Raw genomic sequence first — 24,185 nt, forward strand, 5'->3', positions numbered from 1 at the left:
TGGCAGGAAAAGCCATGCAGTCAGTGAGAAAGGCCCCAGTACAGTGAGGAAAGTGGGGACAACCATTTTTCTGGAATAGAATTTAAAAATAGACACATAGAATACATATTTGTACAGGCAAGAAGCTGTGGTCAAGATTTTTCTTCATATACTTAGAGTTTATAGTTTCAGGGTAGAAAGGAAGTTAACTGTAAAAAGCAAGCCCAGGTTTTCTCTTAAAGAAAAGTAGGACAGTGGAACTTACTAATGAAGGGGTTGAGTTTTATGCCCTGGAAAGAACTGAGAAAAGCAAAAAGGTTTTCCTCAACATGGGCAGAAATTATAAAGCAGAATGTGGCATTTTTATTCCATGGTAGCAATTCTGGAGGTTTATTTACACAGTAAGGTCCGAGCTGGAAGTAGACAATCTCCAGTCTTCCTGTCTGTCATAATAGTTATACGGTGTGCCCAGTCAGCCAAAGAAGCACCAACTGCGGGGGAATGAAGAGAATCCAGATAAAAACTATGACTCAGTGTTCTTGATTTATTGGTTTATGGCTTGTGGGCAACTGGCTGCTTGTGGGCAACAGGATTTCCAGAGGCCCTTCTTGTAATTCCCTCTCCCTCATCGGGTAATTCCACACTTGACAGGTCCCATATCTGGAAACAGTGTATTGACCGTGTAAGGAATAAGATCCAGTGGGTATACCAGGAAAATTCAGCTCTTCTCACTAACACTGGTATCATAGATGACTGTGGTAGAAGTGATAGGTAATGAACTTGGTCACCAATATGTAGCCCAAGAACCAGCCTAGGTACCCAACTACTGTTAGGAGTGGGGAATAGAGAGCAGAACAGGAGAAAAGGGTAGATTCCTTTGACAGGCTCTCATGGTGAAGTAAGGAAGCCCTAAAGCTGCCATCCACTCTCCAGGCAGCCTTGATACTGAAGGCAATGATGCTATAACCTGAAAGCCTTGTGTTCCTGACACTCTTGGTATAATACTTGCGCCACAGTGGCATGCCTTAGCCAAATAGACGGAGAGTGAGATAGAGAGGGTGAGACCTCAATGAAATTGCTCTGTATTATGGAAAGGTCTTACTACAACTTAAAGCTGAACAGGAAGAAACCAAGCATGAATAAAGGGCATCACCCCTATACCTGTTGAATGAATCTTCAGGATTCTGCTTTCAAGGATTATTAGGTAGGAGAGGTCTCCTGTCTTTTCTTCTTAGCACCTCAGCTGCAGAGCTCCAGAGGACTAGGGATTTGGGGGAGGGAGTGAAGAGGTACCCAGCAAGATGAAGCCCAGCCCTGCTCTGTTTGCACTGTTCCAGTTGCTTTCCATAGGGCACTGGGGTTTAGGAGGGTTGGGATATTTCAGTGGTACCTAGCATATGTAGAGCAGAGTGTTCAGATAGAGACAAGTGGAATCAGTAAGGTAGAAATTCATCAGTTAGATGGAACTTCTTACTGAACACTTTTCGTTTAAGAAAGCTAAAAAGAGTTGTTTTTTTTGTTGTTGTTAAATAAGCTCTTCTTCCCATCTCACTTTTGGTCCAGCTGCAGCCGCAGAAAAGAAAACACTGGGAAGCAACACCATCTTACAGAGATGGGATTCTGTCTCGGAGATGAAGTCTGAAACTGGAACTGGCGAGAAGTCATGCTTCCACCTTTCCTAGCTTGGATCCCCTTGTGTTCCCTGTCTTTGCACTCCCTCTCCTCCTCTTCCAGCCACTCCCGTTTGTACAACTATTGAGTCAAATTACTTTTTAATTCAAGAGGCAGTCTTTGCACCAAGTTAGGCTCATTGATACAGTTCCTATCCCTAACGCAAAAGCAAACTGCATTCACTCTTACTGACTTGGCAGCAGGGAAACAGACTGGCCCTTTTCTCTTCCAGGTACTGCAGAGACGCCCACTGGGATCACCTGGGTGGGAGCCATTACTTCTGGAACTAAGGAAAGAAGAATACTTTGGGTTGGGGGATTGAGAGGGATGGTGGGCAAAGACTCAGGGTTGAAGTTTCAAGCAACAGAATTCCTCAAGTCAAGTTTGAGGTGACAGAGTATTCCTGTCACTAGAGCTTGCTTTCTTTCCTGTTTCCTACAGGTGCAATCCTGTAACCCACCTTGCCAGCTTTTACTTCTTTTCTGTCAAGGCAGAGGCATTTGGTGGGTGGGTAAGGGTCCTGAGGTGTTCTGGCTACAGGTGCCATCTGTTTCCTTGTGACCAAATTGGACCAGCCACCCAGATGTGGTCCAGGGGAATCTCTGCCTTCTGCTCATGGGCCTCCTCACTTCAGCAGGGAGATGTCATCAGCAAAGTCATCGTGCTGATGGCGTAGACAGCGGAGGCAACGCCACTGACACACCATGAGACAGAGTGGCAGCATGAAGAGGGCGCAGATGGCAGCCATGACATAGGCTATGGTCATGAGGGTTGATTCATCTGTCTGTGGAATGTTGTAGCCACAGTCTTCCATGTCCAGGGTGACAAACGGGCCTTCTACTGCTGCTGTCCTGAACTCATCGTGCACTGGAGAAAGGGCACATGTGAGTGGGCAGGTGTCATCATAGAGCAGTTTGCATTATACAACAAAAAGAACTCCCAATAGGCCTTGAAATTAGCCCCTGAGGAAGCTGTCGAAAGCCAGTGCTAGGTGGAGGCATGTCTCTGCTCCCCGATCATTGGGAGCAACAACTTTTTTCTGTGTACCTATCTAGTATGGATGATACTCAAAAGTCAGTTGTTTGAAGTTGACTAAAAAGTCAGCCCCATATACATCTAGTAGTCTCATTTGGCACTGCTAAAATCTAGTTGCAAGATAGTTGCTACCATTCTGAAGTGGCATTCAACCTTGCCATATAGCAGGTGACAGGGTCACTATAGGCTCAGCCTGCTGTCCTTGGATCTAGAGCTTCCTGAGGTGCCAGACAGCTCTTGCTGCCCTGGGTATCCAGCAGAGGTTACCAACCCAGGCAGGCAGTACAAAAAAAAAGCATGAGCACTGACACTGGCTTTTACCCAGTGTGTTGACTGGCTTGAGGCAACTGTTATTACCTCCTAAACTGATGGGCCTAGGTATCCTGACTGCTGGACAGGGAGCACATGGATAGACTGACCCCATACCCTGGTGTTCTCACCATGGCAAGCACTGACAGCAAAGCCAATTCGTTTTCTTGCCCGATCAAAGACAACGTAGAAGCCCTCCATGATAACTGCTCCCATAACCGTGCCCGTGGACGACTGAGAGATGGCGAACTTGTAGCAGTCGTCTTGGGATGTGGCCACGTCTTCCACTGGCCGCAGGTATTGCTAAGGACAAAGAATCAAAGACTTAGACTCTTCACTCCATCCATCTCCCCATCTCTGCATTCTAGGTATCTATGTCCTTGGGCCAGTCTTCCCTTTGCCATCCCTGAGCTCTGAAGGGTTGTTTTTTCCAAGAGCCCTTTACCACTGGACACTTATCTGCTTTGTCTTCCAAATTCTGGGAAGCCATGCCTGCTGACTTTCTATATGTACTGTGTCTTCCTGGGGTTCCACTGACTCAGGTTAGGGACATACCTGTGGAAGAATAGTGATGCGGAAGGACTGATTGGTGACCTCACTCATTAGGTAGAGTGAGATGACTGGGAAAATGTTCCAAGGGGTGGTGCCTGCTTGCCAGCACACTAGCTGCTCCCCTAGCCAAAAGCCGTCTGGGAACTTCTCCGTCTGTGTTGGTCAGAAAGGGATAATGAGGAAACAGCCTCTTTCACCATCTTGCCTCTCCCATTTTTGCATACATTTACTGGGCCCTTTACAATGGAACCTTGGTTCTCAAACTTAATTCATTCCAGAAGGCTGTTCAAGAAGCAATTTGTTAAAAAACAGAATCATACTGATACACATTCTCTCCTTTGCTGCTTGAGAGACGTGTGACCGATCATACAGGTTATCAGCATGAAAAGGTGGCTGGGTCGAGGATGGAAGTTTTTGACAACCAAGACAATTTTTCCATGAACAACTTGGTTGAGAACTGAATTGTTAAAGATGGGAGATGTTCGCGAACCAAGGTTTGACTGTATTTGCCTCTCCTGAAATATCCAAACTGGAGAAAGGGAACTGACACCCAAGAGTTAGAGGAAGAAAGCGGCAGAGTGAGGCCAAAACCTTGTAGCAGATGGATTGTGTGATGAGCAAACAAAGGAGTTTTAAGAGCATGCCCTGGCTGGTGTGAGCACCAGACTGAGAGTCATTGGTTCGTTTCCCAGTCAGGGCACATGCCTGGGTTATGGGCTAGGCCCCCAGTTGGGGGCACTCGAGAGACAACCACACATTGATACTCCTCTCCCTCTCTCTCCCTCCCTTCTCTGTCTAGAAATGGGTAAATAAAATCTTTTAAAAAAACAAGAAAAAAGTTTTAAGAGCTTTTAAATAGAAGGGTCTCAGAGTAGACATTCTGGCTGTTGTTAAAGAATGTGACTTTCACAGACTTCCTCTGACTTGGTCATTTCTGTGCCCCTGTCCTTAGTCCCACTGACCGAGGAGGCCGCCTTGATGGATCTGACTGCAGCTTCAAACACTTTCTTGGGCAAACGAAGATTGGTGGTGCCACTGTCCACGATGCTCTTATCATAGTTGTACTAAGAGGAGAAGAGAGTGTTAGAATAGTCAGGAGCCTTTTTTGATGCCAGGGTCTGGCTGGAGTCAGAGGGGTGAGTCTGACTGGCATCCTGCCTGGGTTGGCATCTTGGCTTTGCCACTTTTTATGTATATATCCTTGGGCAAGTTACTTAGCCTTGCAGCCTCAGTTTCCGAATCTTAAAGAATGATAATAGTACCTACCTCAAAAAGCTATTATAAGGATTACATAAATTAATACATTCAAAGTGCTTAGAATGGGGCCTGGCACATAGGATGCATTTAGTAAATGTTAACTCATTAGCTTGGGTGGGAAGGCAGTCTCCAAATCTTGAAAATAAAAATATCTTGTATAGTGGTTTTAACTTTTCAAAGTACTTCTAAATCTATTCTAATTTAGCACATGTTAAGAATCTAAGTAAGGGAGACCCACATGATTGAGCTGCCGTTTATTGGTTACTGCTATGTGCTAGGCATTGGGATAAACACTTAATTCATTTTCTTTATCTTCACCACAGTCTTTCAAATGCTGGTTTTACCTGTTTTGTAGATGAGGAAACTGAGAAACAACACAGTAACTTGCCTAAGGGCAGGTAGCCAGTACATGACAGAGCTAGAAACCCAGGTCTTCCTGACTCCAAAGAAGGACTCTTACATATATCATCATATCATCATATCACACTGCCTTGCCAATGAATTGCTGAAGGCCATAAAGCAAGGCAGTGACTAGGGTGCGGAAATGCAGTTGTTGTTACTAAACCATAAGCCATGTGGCCCCTGTGAAAGTGCTCTGCCAGCCCCTTGCTCCAAACCCCAGGTCCTGCTATGTGACCCTTATGCTCCTGTTTGTTCTAGGTTCAGTCCCCAAGTCTTTCTCCAGGTCCTGCACCTCTGCCTTGCCCTCCCAATCTCATAAACCAGGGTCTGACCTCACACTGTCTTACCTCCCCCCCTTATCTCTCCCTGCTATCTTGGTTTTATTACCTCCTTGCAGTCCATTTTCAGATCCTGTCCATTGATCTCCACCCGCACAATGATCACCTCATAATACCACTCTCGTCGGATGGGTGTGTACCAGAGGCTGCCTGTGTACAGCGAGTGGTCGATACCCCCAATGATCTAGGGAGAAAAAGAGGCAAGTACCTGAGTCCCAGCACAGAAGGCCAGCAAGTCACCCTGAAAACAAGCGATAGGACCAGTAATTTCTGGGGGTAGTAAGGTCCCCTACAGATCAGCTTTTTCATCTTCTGCTTCTGATCAAATCATGCCCCAAAGTGACTTATAGCTTCTTAAAATATACTAAGAATATGTCAGGGGAAGAGACTTTCCAGATTTTTAATTATTTGTTTCAGAATCACACAGTCCTTGATATGAAATTATTTAAACCTAAACTGGCACAATAAATGTTGAATGAATGATTATTTGCTTCTATAAATTTTATTTTCTCTGCTTGTTGGAGATGGAGAACCAGTTACCAGTTGTTCTAATTAATTAATAAATAGGTTTTTAAACTTCCTACATCTTCGCCTCCTGGTCATCAGACTGAATAATCTTAATCCAATAGGTATTATTTTCATTTTCTTTGAAACTTTTCTAATTATCTCTGATCCTTTCCAAGTTTATCATAAGTACTTGAATTCTCTCTGGAATAATGCAGGGAAGAAAGGATGGACAAAGAAAGGTGGGGGTAGGGAATATAAAGATACTAAATAGTGAAGCCCAGGACTGTGGCATGGCTTGGTGGAGGAAAGGGAGGCAGATAGTACCCATCTTTTTGCCAGTGCCAGGACCTCCCTCCTAGGACCTACTCACCATGCTCCCTCCAACCGAGGCCAGCACTTCTGACTGGTTGAGGGGAAAGCCAGCACCACATAGCTGCAGGGAGAAGAGGTTGGGAACGTGGGTCTGCTTTACCAGGGAGTCAAAGAAAGGCTCCAGGGAGTCGTCAGGCTGTGGCAGAAAGAGACAAGGAGTGAGTCCTCACACAGAGGACCCTAGTGGACTGTGGCCAGCTCCCTGCCTAAACTGGAAGGCAAAAGCAAAGACTTGGGGATTGTTCCTTGGGAAAGACCATCTTGAGGTACTGAGATGTGGGGGAGAGACAGGGTTAGGAGACACTGGCAATGCAAACAGGAGAGTACTAATGGGCCTATGGATCTATAGGAGCTTTGATCTGTGCCTAACCTGATTGAAATTTATGGGGCCTTCTTATTCTTAAAGATCTCATAATTAGTAGCAAACACAGCCTATTCTGTACCTATCACTCTGTCTCACTATAGTTCTGTTCTCCGTAGGGATTAACTTCAGACTGCCTTTAAAACTGATTTGTTTCCCTCCCTTAGTAAGTTCCTCCCCTTCTCTTTCTCCACTCCACCCCTGTGTAGTGTGCAATGCACAGACACAACGTCTAGAGCTAGCTAGGCCTGTTCCACTCACCCTGGCAATCTCAGCATAGGCCAGGCCCAGGATGCCTTCCCAGTTGGAGCCGTTGATGAAGAACTTGTCCGACTCAGTGATGGCAGCAATGTTGGCACGTACTGTGACATTGGGGCCATGGGGAATGCTCACCAGGTCGGTACCCAGCTCCCCCTCCCACTTGCCCTGGGTGTAGGGCACATACACGCCCTTCCGGAGGTCCCGGTATGTGCTGGACCTGTGAAAATGGAGGCGGAGATCTATGGTTGCATGACCACAACAACTGGTACAGGGATCCAGCATCAAAGCAACTCCTGAATGCCTCGCCTCATCTCAGGGGCATTCTAGATAAGTAAGATAGATGCTCCCAGTCTGCTCAGAAGACTCCAGGGAGATCAATCGCCCAGAATATAATGTAAAGTGACCTGGCCAACCAATGAGGGGAATAGAGCTATTGCTGGGGTTTGCTCTCCTGTCTCCATAGCTCCTATTTCTAGATGCTGAGCTCAGGTCTTGTGAAGAACAAGGCTAGGCTTTATGTATTGTGCTTGTTGCTGCTAAAGGGACAGCTAGTGGGCATCTCTTGCCCACCCCACCCTCAGCTCCATCAAGCTCCCAGAGAAAAGGAGCCATTGATTCCCTTGCTGCCTTGGGACCCAGTGGTACCATCTAAGTGGTAGACAAAGTGCCAGGCAAGACAAATGTGGAACCTCTACAAGTTCTTCCAGAGAAGGGATTTGCACAAGCTCCTAAGCAGAACATGTAGGTATTACACACCACTTATGTGAAACATGCTTGTCAATACCCCCAGCTGTGTTTAATCACACCACTAACCAGGACTTGGTGTGTCTCATCAGGGACAATGACAGGACTAGGACAAGAACCTGGAATAATTCCCTTTCATTGTGAGCACACCTCACTCCCTGACCGCTTTTTTCTAGATGGGAAGTTAAAGGGGAGGCAGCCTCAGAAGGCAGGAGTTGGAGAAGGTGGCTTTGGCATCTTCCTAGAAGTCCAAAAATGGGATTCAAGTCTCTACTCACATGTTTTCACACACAGAGATGCCTCAGACACTAGATGTTCTCATGCCTCTTGCTGCTTTTATGCCTCACTGCCTCTATTACCTTAAAAACCCACTTCAACCCACCCTTCCACCAGTTAGCTAAATCCAACTGCTGGAGCTTTGGGTAATGCAGGAGGAGACATTTTAGCTTACAGTCCCTGAGACTGATCCAGGCAATGGGGTTTATGGAAGGCTCCTTCTTCACTTCTGTGAACTGTGCAAAGCCACAGAGAGTGACCCCTGGGTGAGGACACAGTGAAGTGAGCTGTCACACAGCCTGCTCAGCCTACACTTAACTGGTGTTGTCTGAAAACTGAGAGCCGCTGAGTGGGTGTGGGTCTCCCCCGCTGAGTGGGGGAGACAAGGGGAATGAAATCCCCTTGTCTCCCCATTCAGGACGAGAGAAGGAGACCCTGAGATTGCTCTGGGAGCTTTGGGGCTACTCTCCTTTCCCTGCCACAGGAAGCTGCCTGGCCTCAATACTGAAAACTTCCTACTGCCTCTTAACTCACCCTTTCCCATGGTACATCTCCTTAGATCCACCGCACCCCACTCTTCTGCCCAGGTTGCTGTTGCCTTCTTCTCCATCCCCTCCCCCAGCAGGAGGAAAGGGTCTGAAGACTAGTCTTTCTGCAGCCCTCTCCTTTTCTCTGACCCTTCTTGTCCCTGTATCCTTGGGACATATTATCCCCTCCAACTCTCCCCAGGACTCACAGCTGCCTCTGGTAGTAGCGATGCAGGAAAGGGTGGGGGGCAGCCCCCACTGCAAAATTACTGCTGCCTGTGTCCACCAGGATGTTGAGCTGTCAGAGAAAGGGGAAAGAAAGATGTTATTGACAAGGGACTCTGGACTCACCACCTCGGGTCCTTCACCCTGCCAGCCACATGTTCTCCTTTTAAAGCATCCATAGTGAAGCATCCATGAGGCAGGATTGGGCAGGCTAGCAACCACAGACACAACATGGGTCCTGTGGCATCCTCAACATGGCCTCAGAGACCTCGTGTCTGCTTCTGTCTTCTCTGTAGAATCATAGCATTTTCTGTGTTATCAGAACCATAGTATCTCTGTGTATGTGTTATCTCTGCCCCTGTCTCTCTCTACCCTTGATTACCCCATACTTTCTTTGTGTACCTGTTTCTATCTGCAGAACTTGCCCTTTCCCTCCTTTTCTGGTTCTCCTAGGAAGCTCATCACCCAGCAGTCAGCCTAGGGCATCCAGGGCATGGCTTTTGACTAAGTGAATATGGACAGGTGTCTTTTGGTGTTCCTTGCTGTGCAGTTCCTTCTAGCATCTCTCCTACTTATCTCTCCTTCCTCCCTTGATGGCCTTCCTCAACTCCTGTCTTCTAAGTCTGCCTCCCCCTTTAACTTCCCATCCAGAGAAAGCAGTCAGTCCAGAGCTGTTTTCTGAATCCTACTACACCCTCAAGGCCAAAAGAGGGAAGGCCCTATCTTCAGAAACACAGTTGTGAGTCCTATCTTGCCAATCTGCCATGTCTACCAACCTCAGCTTCTCCCCTGACCTTAGGGCCTTTCATTTCTGTATCTTCTTTCCTCAGCGCAGTGAAGTCAGCTGGCCTTGGTTTTGGTGCAGGCTCTGACCTTGTCACCTTGAGCAGGTCACCATGCTTCTCTAGGCTCCAGTTTTTTCCTCTCAGCTGCTCCTTCCTGTGGTCAGCGGTCCTCTGTGGCACTGCTGACCACACCTCCTCCAACGCCTGCTCAAGCTTCATGGCCTCAAGGACACCTGTCCACCAGCGCCCTGGCCCTCTGACCCCACCTCAGCCCTCCTTCCTGGGCCCCCACTCCTAGCCTTGTTCCCATTTCCTTCTATGCTCTCTTCCCCGACTTCTCCCCCTGTCCCTCTCCCTGGTCTCTGAGCAGCCACTAGCTCCAGATGCTGTGCTTTCAGAGAGAATCAATAAAGCTGGAGGCACAGCGGTTCAGATTTCAATCAGCCAGGTTAATGATTAAAAAGGCTTCTTCATCCCAGGGTCCTCACACCTGCCTGCCAGAACTCTGTCCCCATCACCAGGTCAGCCTCATATTGGCAGGGATCCCTGCTACCAAGGGACCCCAGAGAGAGAGGGTCTCCTTCACCACACTGGTCCCACAGCTATACAAGGGAGAACTGCCTGGAATGTGTGCCTGGCCAATTAGAGGAAAATAGGACCACTTTTTACACTGGAAGGGACCTTTTATCTGGGGGCTCAATGCCCCAGCTGGTCCAGACACAACCCCTCCTTCCCACTCCTCTTCACTCCTGCAGGGGGTGGGGCTCTTTGCAGGCCACCCACTTCCAGGCCAAGAGACACAGTCACTCTTGCTGCCTGCCCTTCCAGTCCCAGCCTTTCTCTTTGCCTGAGGAAGGTCTCCCCCTTTCACCTCAAAGGGGATCAAACCCTCCACTCCCTGACCACTCAGCCTCCCTTTCTTCACCCTCACAAGAAAATGGACAACCAAAGTAAGCAGTTGCCATTTCCTCTTGAGCAAGGGTCTGACTGTCTGTCTGCCCTTTGAATATGATCTCGCCTCTGAGAGAAGTGATTTTTGGTCCTGTCCTTAAACATTTCTAGCACAACCCCCTGGGAAGCTGCCCATAGCGGCCTCTTCCAGGGCAGGGCCTTCAGCAACTGAGCCACCACACGCACTGTGAAACAGGGCAATTAAGGGTGGCTGGAAAGAGGAAAATAGTGGTGCAAGGGCTGCATGCCACCAAACCTTCTACGCAGACACTCTTATCAAGGGAGACCATGTGATGGGACCTTCCACATCCCCCACACCAGCCACTGCAACCTGCCTGCAGCTGTGTGAACCAGTCCTGTCACTCCTCCTGGCTTGAGAGCTGAATCCCTCCTTCCTTCTCAGACACCTACCCCATTAGTCAGTCATCCCTGCCCCTCAGGCCCTTAACCACCCTGCCTTCCCTGACCTTGACTCTCAACCCCAAGTCTGGATTCTTCTTATTGGTATTTACAAATGCTTTGGTCTATTCATTTTTTAAAAATCTTTTAGATCTCACATCCGCCTCCAGCTACCCTCTTTCTCCTCCCTTCACAACCAAAGTTCTCAGCCAAGCTGTCTTCATTTCTTCACCTCCCACGCATTCCTCAACCCATTCTAAAACTGAATTTCCCCACTATCCCTCCCCCCACTATAAAAGAGCCCTTACTACAGTTACCAATGATTTCATGTCACTAAATGCAAAAGACACTTTCAAATCAGGCCTCATGGTCTTGACTTCTCTGGAACATTCAACACTGCTGACCTCTCCTTCCTTGAAACACTCTTCCTTGCATCTGCCCGATGGTTGTTCTCCCAGCTCTCTGATCAGATCTCTTTGCAGGCTCACTCCTCCAGGCCTGGGCCTTGGCCCTCTTCCTCTCCTGCTGTACTCTTGTCCTAAATCATCTTGCTTGTGGCTGCAGCTGCAGTTATCACCTCTGTGCCTAAGTTTGTAGCCCTAGCTCCCCCCACCCCACCAACTTCTTTGAGCTCCAGAAGCACATACCAAACTGCCTGAAATCTACTTCAAATTCAGGATGTCCAAAGCTGACCTTACATGGTCCTACCCCTCTGTCTTTTCCCAGTGTCCTCTACATTAGTGAGTGGCATTGCTATCCATCTATTCCATAAATTGGCAACTCAAAGACATCCCATTACCTCCCTCTTCTTCACACTTGTATCCAAACCCTCAGCAAGTCCTGTCCCATGAACCACCTGAGAAGTCTCTTGACTGTACTAATTTCTTGCCATCTCCCCTTGCCACTCCTAAGCCCAGCTATCATCATTTCATCCTGGAATATGACTGACTGGCCATGGCACATCCTAACCTCTCCAACCTGTTTGTGCACGGTCTACAGTGACCTTTTTAAGGTGTAAATTTGACCATGCTCATGCTCCTATGTCAATGGTTTATCTTTGCTATTAAATTAAACTGCAAAGTATGAACATTTTGAGCTACTTGGTGATCCAGCCCTGCCTGCATATCCAGCCTAGCTTGTCCCATCTTCCCCCAAGCCCTCTACCTACTTGCCACTCTGGCCTCATTTCAGGCCCTCAAACCATCCTCCTTTCCATATCCAGCTGTGTCTATTCCTCCTTCATCCTTTAGTCTGAGCTCAAAAGGAACTTCCTAAGAGAGAAAGACCAGGCCATACTCTCTTGTTTAAAATGTTTCCATAGAACTTGGCACTCTAATTTCACATTGTCTCTCACCTCCCCTTGTAACTAGTTTTTTTAAAAATCCCCATTGTGTATCAAGTGCCTGGCAATAACTAGTGCTTGAATTAATGAATGGTTAAAGGAAAGAAAATGAGAAAGAGCTCATCTACCCTATATTTGGGGTGAGGATGGGATCCCTCAGCTGACTCCCAAACTGTGGGAGTTTTTAAGTTATAGTGTGGCTCTATCTGAGACCTGCCTTCTTCTCACCCAGTCCCCTGGTTTGATGCAGGATGTCAGTCTTCAGGCAGCCCGAAGTCCAGAAGCCACCTTACTTCTTCCCCTTGCCTCAGGTCCCTGCCACCTCAGGAGTCTCTGTAGCTATCGCCTTTAGATGCACAGGGGACTGAAGCCTGGAGGTCAGGGCTAGGTCAGTGCCAATTACTGAACAAAGAAATACACATGAAACCTCCGAGGGAAGGCAGCTTTGGGGAAAGTGCTAACAAGCCCCACTGGAGAAGGAACACCTGCCCATTTCACGCTGCAGTCAAGGTTCCCCTGGAGGAATCTTCAGCAATAGATTCTGGACAGTGAGATAGGTACTGAGCTGGTGAGTTCAGGGTAAGCTTTGTTCCCCAGATCTCACTGCCTGGGCCCCAGGTCTCACTAGCAGATTACAATAGCTCAGATACTTCTGGATGAAAAGAGACAGGAGTCATTTGTTCATTAGCCTGGAGAGATGGGGCTGTTTCCACTTCTGAAAGATCTGTACTTACTGAGATCCATAACCTTTCTTAGTAGTCTATCCAAGGGTCTTACCAGTTTTGCAAGCCGCTGGGAAGGGGACTTTAACCCAAATTATCCTACTTCTAATTCTTCTAGTCTATTTCCTTCTGTGGGGGCCTCAGAGTTGATGGGAGGAGGGCTCTTATATTCTTACATAACAAGCCTTTTTGCTAAACTGAGATGTAGAAGCCCTTCTTCCATTTTACTGAGGAGGAAACTGAGACAGTGTGAGAGAGCCACTTGACCCATCTTATACTGAATACAATGAGCCACAAAGCCAGGACAAGTATCCATTGGTTCTAAGCCCAACTCTGGTCTTTCATCTTCTTGACCTTACTGAATTTCTCATCTGGAGAAGAAATATATGGTGGATTGTTACATTAATGAATCACACCCCTGTATCCATGCCCTGCTGTTATCCGCTCTGACACCGACTCTGGGCTTAGCCACATGACTTGCTTTGGCCAATGAGACATCATCAAAGCAGGAAAGTAGAGGTTTGACAGGAGCTTATGCACTGGGGATTGCCCTCTTGGAATGCTGCTCTAAGGCCGCATATGAAGAAGTTCAGTCTTGCCTCTTGAGGGTGAAACACTTCATAGAGAAGGTGGTCCAGCAGGCCCAGCTTAGTCTGGTCCCTAGCTAACCCATCAGCTGAATTCAGCCACCTGATTGAACCCAGGTAAGACTGGTAAAACCATAAGCCAATCCACAGAATCCTGAGAAATGAAATGGTCCTTGTCTTCAGCCACCAAGTTTTCCAGGCAACTGATACAAAACTATCTGAATTAAATCCTGAGATCCTTGACCTTGGTAGCCTCTAACCAACCATAGGTCAACTCCAGTGAACCTCTCTCATCACTTTTCCTCTTCCTCACCATGCTGCTCATAAAATTTCTCAAAAGCACAACAACCTCTTACCTCTGCACGTTTGCATATGCTGTTTCCTTTGCTTAAAATGTGCTTTCCCTGTTTTGTCTAACTTTTCTGTTCAACTTTCAAGTCACAGTTTAAACATCCTTTCTCCCAAAGGTTTTGCCCCAATGCCCCCAACCAAGATTAGCTTCCTTCTCTTGCAGTCCTGAATAATATCTGTGCTTCTTAGTATATCACTCATCAAACTTTTAATCATTTCTCTAATGCCTGTATGTCCCACACTCTGTGAGCTCCAAAGGGGTGGGGGCATGTTTGTATTCTTATTACCTAATTCCTACCTAGCCCTCAGCTAGGTAGGAATGGAGCCCTCAGCAGTGCTCCATACAACTACCTGAAGTGATGGCAAATGCCTCATATCCTGTAGTTCTCTGTGACACTACAGGTTCTTGGTATTAATTCTCAGCCCAGGGGTCTTTGACAAGGTGATTTTTTAGTCTGGTACTGTGCAGGGTGATGACAGCTCACACCCACCCTACCCATGCAATATCTACTCAGGCTCTTGGAGCAGTCGTAGTGACTTCAGGACTCCTTGCTCCCAGAAACACTGGGCCAGCTTCATTTGCTTTCCTAAGTGATGTTTCCAGATCCGAGCTTGCCCAAGGCAGAGAGGAGGAGGGAAGGAAGAAGGACTGAGGAGCCTAACATCAGCAGCTGGGAGTGGCTGAGGGCCAGCAGGGTATATAGCTCGTGCATCAAACTGAATCTAGCAACTGGGTCTTGTCCAGGTTCCATCCACTTTGACCAAATCAGCTGACCCAATGGGAATGGATAGTTTTTCTCCAGACATGTCCTTTGCTTCCATTTCTCTCTCCAGGATGAAGCCGGCAATTGATACCTGGGAATAAGCAGGCTGCCAGGCTCCCCACCTTGGGATGGTTTTGTTTTGTTTTTTAAAGAATCCCAAGGTGGCTGCATCATGCCAAACCTTACCTAGTGTGCTCTTTCCCCTTTATACAGAATGCCCCATTTTCCCCAGCCTCAAATCCAGCTCAACTATTTGTCAGGTCTTCTGACTCAAATCAGATGGTGGACTCAAATAGTCAAAAAATAAACATGTCTGTCTTAAAGATCAGATCTAAGACAATCATTTTCAAACTTTTTTTTTAAGCAGCAGAATGCTTTTCCAACCTTTTGCAGGATCCCAGTATACTAAAAGAAAGAAAAAGCAGAGATGTTTTGTTTCAAGAAGAGGTGTTAATTCCTCTGCGTCTGTCCCATCCCCAGTGGCTCTTCAGACAACCCTTTATCACCTTCAGCCTCCATGAAACCCATTGGGAAAGCCCCAGTCTGTGAGATATCATGGCTGCTATTGGCTACCTATTTTTCATTGTCAGACAGTAAGTCCTTCCTGTTGTCTATCCATGTCCCACTCACACGCAACTGGCTTTAATCTTCTCTGAGCCAGCACTCAGTTGAAAATGAAGCTAGTCTGAGGCATAAGCCCATTTTCCCTCTTGGGACCTGGGTCATGCTCAGCACATAGGCTTCCCTGCTTGAGTCTTTGGGAGATACCAGGGTTCACTTCTTTTGCTCCTTGGCAAAAAGTCCATAGGCACAGGGAAAGAATAATTGGTGGGGTTCATGGCCCTCAAGAGGCCAGTCAAGGAGACATCTAGCCTGGACACAGTGGGATTACATTTGGCAGCACAGAGGGTAACTGCAGGGCCATAACATTCTGGGAGGTCTGGGGAAGGACTGGCTGGGCTGGGAGGAAAGGGAGCTCAGCTAGTTTGCTCTGCAGCTTTGTCATGGTCTGTGAGAGAAGACCTGGGAGCCCTGGCTCCCCATGCCGGTCCCTGGGATTACTGATTTGTCACTCACCTTGGAGCACACACTTCACTCTCAGGACCCACTGGGCACAGCACCTGCTTCCTGGGCCTCTGGGTGCATCCTACCCCGGTGAAGATTAGGGCAGCTCTAGGACCTGGAAAATGGTCTGGCTCCTTCCTAGAACTCTCCACTGCCCAGGCTCCCAAGAGAAATGGATCCCAGTAGAAACAGAAATTAGTTGTCAGGTAGAGAGGGCTTCCCTGGCTCTCTTCCTGGATTTTCTACCAGAAAATCTCTGCTTTAGGTCTTTATCATAGACAACAAGAAAGGTTCCTAACCTTCAACCTTAGTGAGAAAGTACAGTCTTTCTCAGTATCCCCCAATCTCAGATAAATTCTTTCTTTCCTGACCTGGGGAGATAGAGGAGAAGTGAGTGAAATGACATCATGAGGGTTTTCAATCTTTTTAGTATCAGAACTTTAAAAATAATTTGGAATTCCACTGTATAAAAACAGTAAAAGCTGAGCAATTCTAAGAGGACCAGGAGATTTGGGGTCAGGTGGGAGCTGGAGAGCTTGGGGAAGTGGTGGAAGGTACAGACTTGCCTGCTTTCTTTTCTCCCAACCCTTCTCCCTCACACTTGTGGCCCCTTTATAGAATTCAACAAACCACAGCTTGAAAACCATTCTGGGTACTGGGGAGGAAAACAATGTGGCTCTTCTTCATTTCTGAGATTTTGAACTCTTATTGTTTTCTACTTCCCTAATCATTTTCTCTTGCTTCCCTGATCCCTACTGTTGGGAACTGCCCTGCCTGGTTTCAGAAGCTGTAACACCCCCCACCCTGCCCCGCCCACCAAGGCTAAGGCTGAGTGAGTGACCTTCAGACCTTAAGCCACTAAAGAGACAAAGCTTATCTCCCTGGCAGGAGTGCTGCTTCTGCTCCTTTTACTTCATCCATAACTGGCCCCCAATGCTTGACTGGTTAGCCAATGACAGGTAAGATTCCCCAAGGGGGGAATGACTTAAGACAGCACGATCACAGGGAGGGCCCAGGGAAGGATTTGGGGGACTATAGCAAAAGGGGGTGATAGACCCTCAGCCCTCGGCTTTGACATAGCCTGAGTTCTCATTCTCTCTGTGAGAAGTCTCCTAATCTCCTGGCTGCCTTACTTCCCCTGCCTGACTTAAGCCTGAAACAATGACAGAGGGTGGTGCAGCCCTGGTCTGGAAAGGGTGGGTTCCCCAGGGTGATCTGACCTAAGAAGGAATATATAAACTCCTGTGAAACCTGCTTTGCTAAGAATGCTCTCAATTAAATGATAAGGGTCTGAGCAGGAAATGAGTTTGTCTCCCAAAGTTTTGTAGCCCTTTAACTAACAGACCCTGACTCAGAATAGGCCCTCAGAGTTCTTTGTATGTTATGTATTGTTTGATCCTTACTACCTAACAATGATTAACGAGCTTTACCTGAATTCTTGTGCAAAATGAACCCAATAAAAGCCCACTGAGGAAAAGACTCTGGGCCCTTCTCCTTTGAGAGATCAGCCACCTTTCCTCCCCAAGCAGGTCATGTCTTGGTAGACTTATTCTCATCTGTGGCAGCCGGTGGGGGACCCTGCGGGCGGAGCCCCCCACACCCTACTCTACACACAATGTCCGTTTCCTAGTCATTTTTCTTTTGATTCTTTCAAAGAGCAGTTCATTTGCTAACTTGGCTTTCACAACCACCTCTCTGCAGGTGACTCTGTGTCTACCTGTCCAGACCTAAATTCTGTCTCCTGGTTTCCAGATCCCCATTCTCTGATGGTTGCTGTGTCCATTCACAAAAATGGTCCAGTGGCATCTTGAAGTCAACCAACATGTCCCAGACTGTAGAATATGAGAGACAACCCAGTATTTGGACTTAGAATCCAATGACCTGGATTTGAACCCTACCTTAGTTTTTCTTTAGCTAAGAACTTTGGGCAAACCACTTAATCTCTCTGAGCCTCAATTTCCTCATCCCCAAACTAGGCATGCTAATACATATCCCTTGTAATTAAAGCAGAATAATACATATGGAATTTTGGAAGATGATTTTTGCTTTAAAAGCTTGCTCTTTTTGCTGTGTTCCCTGACACAAACACAGTCAGAGAGGTTGAAAGGAGAATCATCTTCTCTTCCCTTTCATCACCTGGGCAGAGACCAACTGGGTGAACTGACATGTAAATGCTGGATCTCTGAGGACCTCTCCTCCTTTCTTTTATTTATTTATGTTTATTTTTTTAAAATTTTAATTGAATTTATTGGGGTGACACTAGTTGATAAAGTAAAATAGGTTTCAGGTACACAATTCTACACTACATCACCTGTACACTGTGTTGTGTGTTCACCACTCCAAGTCTCCTTCCTTTACACTCTTTTACCTCCCCGGCTCCTGTTCCCTCTGGCAATCAGACCTCCCCTCCTTTTGGACCTCATTGCCACCACTCTCAGGCCCTTGTATCTTAACTTTGATTCTCCTCTCGGACTCTAGAACTATCCAAGCTATCCTCCACACCAGTAATTCTCTATCAGTGTATTGCAAGAATTTTTAAAACATGTAATGCCTGACTATTTAGTCAACGGCACTGATCTCTTTTTCCTTAGATTGTCAAGTTAAAAAAACAAACAAACAAAAAACCCAGACAACACAACAATAGCCGTCAGTGTGAATGAATCAAAATTATACCTGTTTTTTTTTTTTGTTGGATTCTGTGTGCTGCAGAATTTTAGTAATTAGTTTGTGTGCCATGAGATGAAAGATGTTGGCAGTCACTGCTCCACACTGAAGTTGTGTTTCTGGAACCAAAACTACACTAGACCATTCCCCTTCTCATATATTCAGCATGACGTCTCCTGCCTCTAGAATAAAACACAGACTACACTCAGCCTCACAGCATCCCGACCACAACTTCCAGCTTCTTAGCACAGCCCAGGCCTCTCTGCCTGAAGTGTTCCTCCACAAGGCTCTCTAAACAGCAAAGCGCTCTCCTCTTTCTTGGCCACATTCATGTGCTACACTTTCCAGCAAGCCTTTCTCAACACCTGTCACAAGTAGCTACTTTTTCTTCTGCACCTCCAAGACTTACTGTTCTTCTGTTTGTTCCAAATGCATATGTTCTTGTATGTTATTTAGGTGTTTACATGTCTGCATCTCACATCAAATTTTGCACTTTCCAAGTGCTAAAACTATGACATTATTTTTCTCTTCTGCACATGTGGATGCTCAACAAACATTTGTTAAACTGAGTCGACTATCACCAGGTTTCAACCCTAACAACTAAATTATTATCCTGTGCTTGGAGCACAGGATAGCGAGGTTCATATCATTCTAATGAGGTGTCATTCTGTCACTGAGAAAAAGAATGACAACACATTCACCAGGGCTCCTGCTTCGCACTGACAGCTGCCCGCCAACAGCTCTACTTAGAAGTCTTACAGTTTATTAGTCACCCATTCCATGTTGTTTAGGGGTGTGTTCTGAGCCTGGTGCTGTTATAGATATTGGATAAAGAGAAGACACTGAAAAAAAGAAATTAAAAAATTTAAAAGATACTTCTCTCAAGAGCTTGATGTTTTAGGAGGGAGACACACAGTTATACATTTGGATAAGTGTAGTAAGGGAGATATGAGCAGATATCATGAGAGACTGGAAGAGGGATGTTTGTGATAAATTCTCCTTCTCCCCAAGACACACTAATAGGTGGCATGGTGCAGCAGGAAGAACAAAGGTAAGACAGCATCTTAGCTGACCGGTCTGCCACCTTGCCAATGGTTTACCCTTTGAGTCCCTATTCCTTCTGTTAGAAGATATGAATATAAAGAACAAAAGAATCTATATAGAATATATTTTAAAGACTTTACATAAACTGTAACCATAAATACAAGTAGGTATTTGTATATAAGTTCTGAGAAGCCATCCCCTGCTGCCAACTTGCCTATTCCCCCAAGTGGTCTTGCTCTGCTCCAGTTCACCCCAGATCAAAATCACCTTTGACACCTTCTTCCTCACTCTTCACACCTGTGTGACCAAGTCTTGTCCATCTGCTTGTACTGCTCCTCTCACCCTGGTCTTCCCTCCCTTTTCATCTTATCTCAGACTCATGCAGTCCTTGTCACAGCACCTCACACTGGGGCTGTGTGGCAGAGCCTCTATCCCTGTCTGTGTCTCTCAGTTCCAGTCTTTCTCAAATTTAGATGTCTCTTCCTCAAAGATTGCCTTCTTTATGTCATTCCCCTGAACAAATAAATTCAGTTTCCCCCTTATATCTGTAGAACAAAGTCCAATCATTATAGCTTAAGATTTAAGGTTTTTGGTAAGTTGGCTCTATCTTACTTACCCAAACCTGTAAAATTAACTGGACCGGTTTTCTCTGTGTCTCCTAAACAAACATGCCTAAACCCAACACATGTAACTCATTCTCTCATTTGTTGTAGCCTCTTCTGATCTAAGGGACCCAGCCAGTGTCAGGGAGGGAAGAAGCGAACATACAAATAAAGTACAAGTACAGTTTGGTGGGATGGGAGCCATTTCCCCGCTGAGCATGGTCTCCCGGCTCCTGGCCATCCTTCAAGACCATGCTAACAGCACACCTCCTCTGTGAGGCTTTCCCTAATTTTACCTCATAAACACCAGTGCACTTACTCTTATACTACTGTGGATCAGTGCTTCTCAAACTTGAGAGCACCTGAAATCCTGACTCAGTAAATCTGAGGTGGGGCCAGAGAATTGGTATTTCTAACATCCTTGGATAAAAGAGTCTCGGGACCTCACTTGGAGTACCAAGGCTATCGATTAACTTGTACTAGCACTTACACTTTCACCCTACACTAAGCCCTTTTCGGGCAGAAAAATGTATGTACTATCTCTTTGTGGATCAGCTCCCAAACAATTGCTTGGCACATAGAAAGTGCTCACTTTAACTTGGTCAGAGGAATCTGTCATATGTGTTCTTATAAGGTGCTTACAACAGCCCGCAAGGCAGGGAGATAGGGCAGACTGCTGGGAAAAGAATCCAAGTCACCACAGGGCAGAGACGCTGGTGTTAGTTTGGGCTTGCAGCTGTAGGGCAATCCATAATCCTTCTGTCTGTGGTCTCCCTGGCACTGGCTCCTTGAGCTGGTATTGAACTTTAAGCCCATTTACCTTTCTCTTAGATATTTATTGGGCAATAAATGTCTCTCTGCCAACATCTGGACTGGAGGATGTAGGCATGATTTCAGGGGTCTAGGGAAGTATAGTAACTGGCCCTCAGTTCTACACGTGTAAAACACTGAGGCCCAGAACACCCAAGTTTTTATGCTTGATGGCATAGCCCAGAAGAGGCAGAAGTACCAGACAAATTAGGAGAAACTGACTTTATATTTACTGGAGGTCAATAATGTGTCCAGCTACACTTTTCTAGGTGCTTTTGCCTACATAATCCCATTTAATCCTCACAATTACTTAGCAAAGGAGATCTCATTCCACTCATTTGAAACACAAGGCAATAGCCTCAGAGAGGTTGTATCATTTGCCCAAAGCCACAGAGCTGAGAAGAGGAGAAGCTGGAATTCCTGGTCTGGCTGACCCCAAAACCCTCACTGGTTTCACAGCCCTGTTCTGCATCCATGTCATGGGGCCTATGCCCAGTTTGCACAGCACATCATGGTCCCAGGTCTCCACTTGCCTCTGACCCTGGCCCCTGACCCCAGTGGGCCAGACAGCTGTGGGCCTAGATTCAGTCTCTGTCCTCACACTGAGGGCTGATTCAAGACTGCTCCTGAGTAAGTTATGGTGCACAGGAAAGAGGGAGGATAAGTGAGGGCGACCAGAGACTTAGACCAGCCAGGAGGTGGGAGGGCCCAAGTGGCAGGGGCCTAGGAAGGCTTGCTTCCTTCAGGTAATTGGGAGGTGGAGATGCATTTCTCTCTGGTCCAGTGTATGAGCTGTTTGAGAAGCCCAGGGAACTGTTCCCTCTATGCATACACACTCTCCCACCATCAGAGACCCTTTCAAGGACAGGCCTCCCAGACACAGATCCAGGGGAGAGGGGTGCCTCACAAAGATGTTCAGGTTCAAATTCAAGGTGACACAAACCAGCCCACACAGAACCTTCCTGCTACCCGTGTCCAGACTCACCCACAGAGAAAGCAATATGCTCAGAGGTCAGGCACAGCATCCCATGGAGGGCTGCTCATGCCCACTCTCCCACCCACCCACAGAGGTGCAGATGGTGCAACCTCCACCAGCTACTACTTGTCAGGAAGGATAGGGAGAGCTGGCAGTATTTTCACCATTGCTGCCATGTCCATCTCTTGCTTCCCCCCAGCACTATCAGCTCATGGAAGGAATCTTATTCTTAGAAGGGGGCTCTGTTTCCTTTGCTGTGATTTGTCCTTTCCCCAGGGTCAGCTTAGTCCCCTCTGGCCTGTGCCCTGGAGGCTTGACGGCAGGGGGTGGGGGAGGGGCTGGTGTGCAGATGCAAATAGGGGAGAGGGGAGGAGGAGGGAGGGACTGGGGAAAGTAAGGGCTTCTGGGCTAGACTGGAGGGCAGAGTTGCTCAGACATCATGATTTGCTGTCCCTGTGGTAGCCAGGACAGTGGGAGAAAGGGCCTGATCCAACTCTTCATGATTCCAGGAATGATGGTGGGAACCTCAATTCTGGGAACACCAGAAGGTGCTAGGGTTAGGTGACCAAGATCCAGAGTGGTGGGGCTGGGAGACCAGGTCTGGCCAGGGCTGACACCTGTTCATAGCACCCCTATGGCTTGGCTCCTTCCCCAGGCCAGGCTCTCTGCACTGAAGTGTTTCTCTTGCCTCAAATCCTACAAAAAGATGAGTGTGTCAGATGGGAGAGCACTCAGATTAGGGAAACTGGGAAGCCTGTGAAGGGAAAGGGAGCTTTGGGAATGACAGATGATCCCAGAGGAAAGGTTTGGGAGAGGGGCTCTCCCGCCCACTTTAGCAGGGGCCAACATGCTGCATCTCCAGCCTGTCCCCCTCTGGTCATGCTGATGGGAGAGCAGAGCTGGCCTGGTGACCTTACCGTCTGTGGGGGGCTGCCCACAGTCATCTCCACATAGTACCCCTGACCGGACTTGCCCCTCAGGTTGTCCACCATCTCCACAAAGCTGCCCTTCCGGCAAGGGTCCTCTGGCTCCTCCGTGTCCCGAGGCAGTCGCAGCCCCAGAGGGGTCCCCCCAAGCCCGCTCCGCAGAGGCAGGCGGATGCCAGGCTGGGTGCAGTGGGCAGGCAGCAGTGCTGAGCCCATCCACAGCAGGAGCCAGGGCAGTGCTTGGGCCATTTCGGGCCCTGGCCTTCAGACCCTCTGGGCTCCCTCGGGCCCACGTCCGTCTCCGCTATCCGCCCCCAACTCTGAGTGCTGGTTGTGGCTGCTCAGGAGAGAGAGCTGTGCAGCATCAGGGCTCCTGCAGGCCCTTGAACCAGCCCCAGTCCAGGCTGTGGGTACTGGGCAGGAACAATCCGCAGAAAGAGAGAGAAGGAAAGGAGATGGATCTTGGCTACATCTGGCCAGTGGCTTCCAGCCTTAGCGTAGGTCCCGGCGAGGTTGGCTTGGACCCCCTGTGGGAGCTGGGAAGGGCGAGCATGGCAGGTCGGCTGTGGCTGGTTTCCTGGAGCTCCTGGCAGGTTAGCAGCGTGGGAAGGGGCAGAGGCTCTGGGCTCCTGCAGCTGCGTTTGCTGGTCAGGCCACCATAATTCAGCTCCCAGCTCCCAGGCAGGCTGGGGAGGCGGAAAGACTGGCGGTGGCTGCTGTCAAAGCCAGGGTGCTTCGCTGTTCCATGGGATTGCTGGGAGGTGTAGTCTTCCCAGGGCAGATAGCCCAGCTTCCGGAGCTTCTGAAGGGTTTGGGATGCCCTCTGCCGAGACGGAGTCCATACTGCAGGACCCTGGTGGGGAAGGTTGCCTGAGCCCTAGCACAGCGGGAAATAGCCATCAGGATAGAGTGGTGGCTGACCTCTCATTCTGTCAGTCCTTACTTCCGCATTTATTAAGCACCCACTGTACACCAGGCATTCTCTCAGGCTCTGGGACCACAGAGAGAAAGAAGTGCACATGCACCATACAAAATGATGAGTCCCTAAGCGTAGGGATTTTGGGGAAATTGGGGGGATTTGGGAAGACTCAATGGAAGGAGGTGGTATTTAATTGGAGCCTATAGAATGGGTGGGATTTCCAGGAGCCTGCAATCTGTGTGCAGATGAGAACCAGAGTCTTTCTGTGCCTTAATGCTCTATCTGCTCTTACCTCCACTCCAGATGCTGTGAATTCTGGAGACCCTCCTGATTTCTGTGCTGTCAGTCAGACTAGGGATGAATGGCTATGTAAGCTTTAAAGTGTTATCACTTTAAAAGTATCTGTAAATTAATTGGTAAGAGCTTAAAACTGAAAAGCTTTGGAGCTCTAATAACTTAAAG

General features: G+C 47.7%; 1 protein-coding gene across 2 annotated transcripts; it reads right to left on the bottom strand.

Annotated features, from left to right (window-relative positions):
• Positions 1 to 503: 503 nt before the first annotated feature.
• Positions 504 to 23,543, bottom strand: BACE1 (beta-secretase 1). Of its 2 annotated transcripts, XM_045840164.1 has the most exons (9): positions 22,796 to 23,543; positions 8,801 to 8,889; positions 7,045 to 7,261; positions 6,421 to 6,558; positions 5,593 to 5,727; positions 4,509 to 4,610; positions 3,550 to 3,699; positions 3,126 to 3,297; positions 504 to 2,517 (listed from the first exon to the last, which is right to left on the bottom strand). In XM_045840164.1, exons 1-9 carry the CDS (start codon positions 23,051 to 23,053, stop codon positions 2,276 to 2,278), a joined length of 1,503 nt encoding a protein of 500 aa, XP_045696120.1. In that variant the 5' UTR covers positions 23,054 to 23,543; the 3' UTR covers positions 504 to 2,275. The 2 variants fall into 2 exon arrangements, with proteins under 2 accessions (XP_045696120.1, XP_045696127.1); XM_045840171.1 differs by lacking the exon at positions 3,550 to 3,699.
• Between the last annotated feature and the right edge of the window lie 642 nt (positions 23,544 to 24,185).

This window comes from Phyllostomus hastatus, unplaced genomic scaffold (genome assembly GCF_019186645.2).
Source record: "Phyllostomus hastatus isolate PE091 unplaced genomic scaffold, TTU_PhHast_1.1 phas_contig_113, whole genome shotgun sequence".
Taxonomy (NCBI): Eukaryota; Metazoa; Chordata; class Mammalia; order Chiroptera; family Phyllostomidae; genus Phyllostomus; species Phyllostomus hastatus.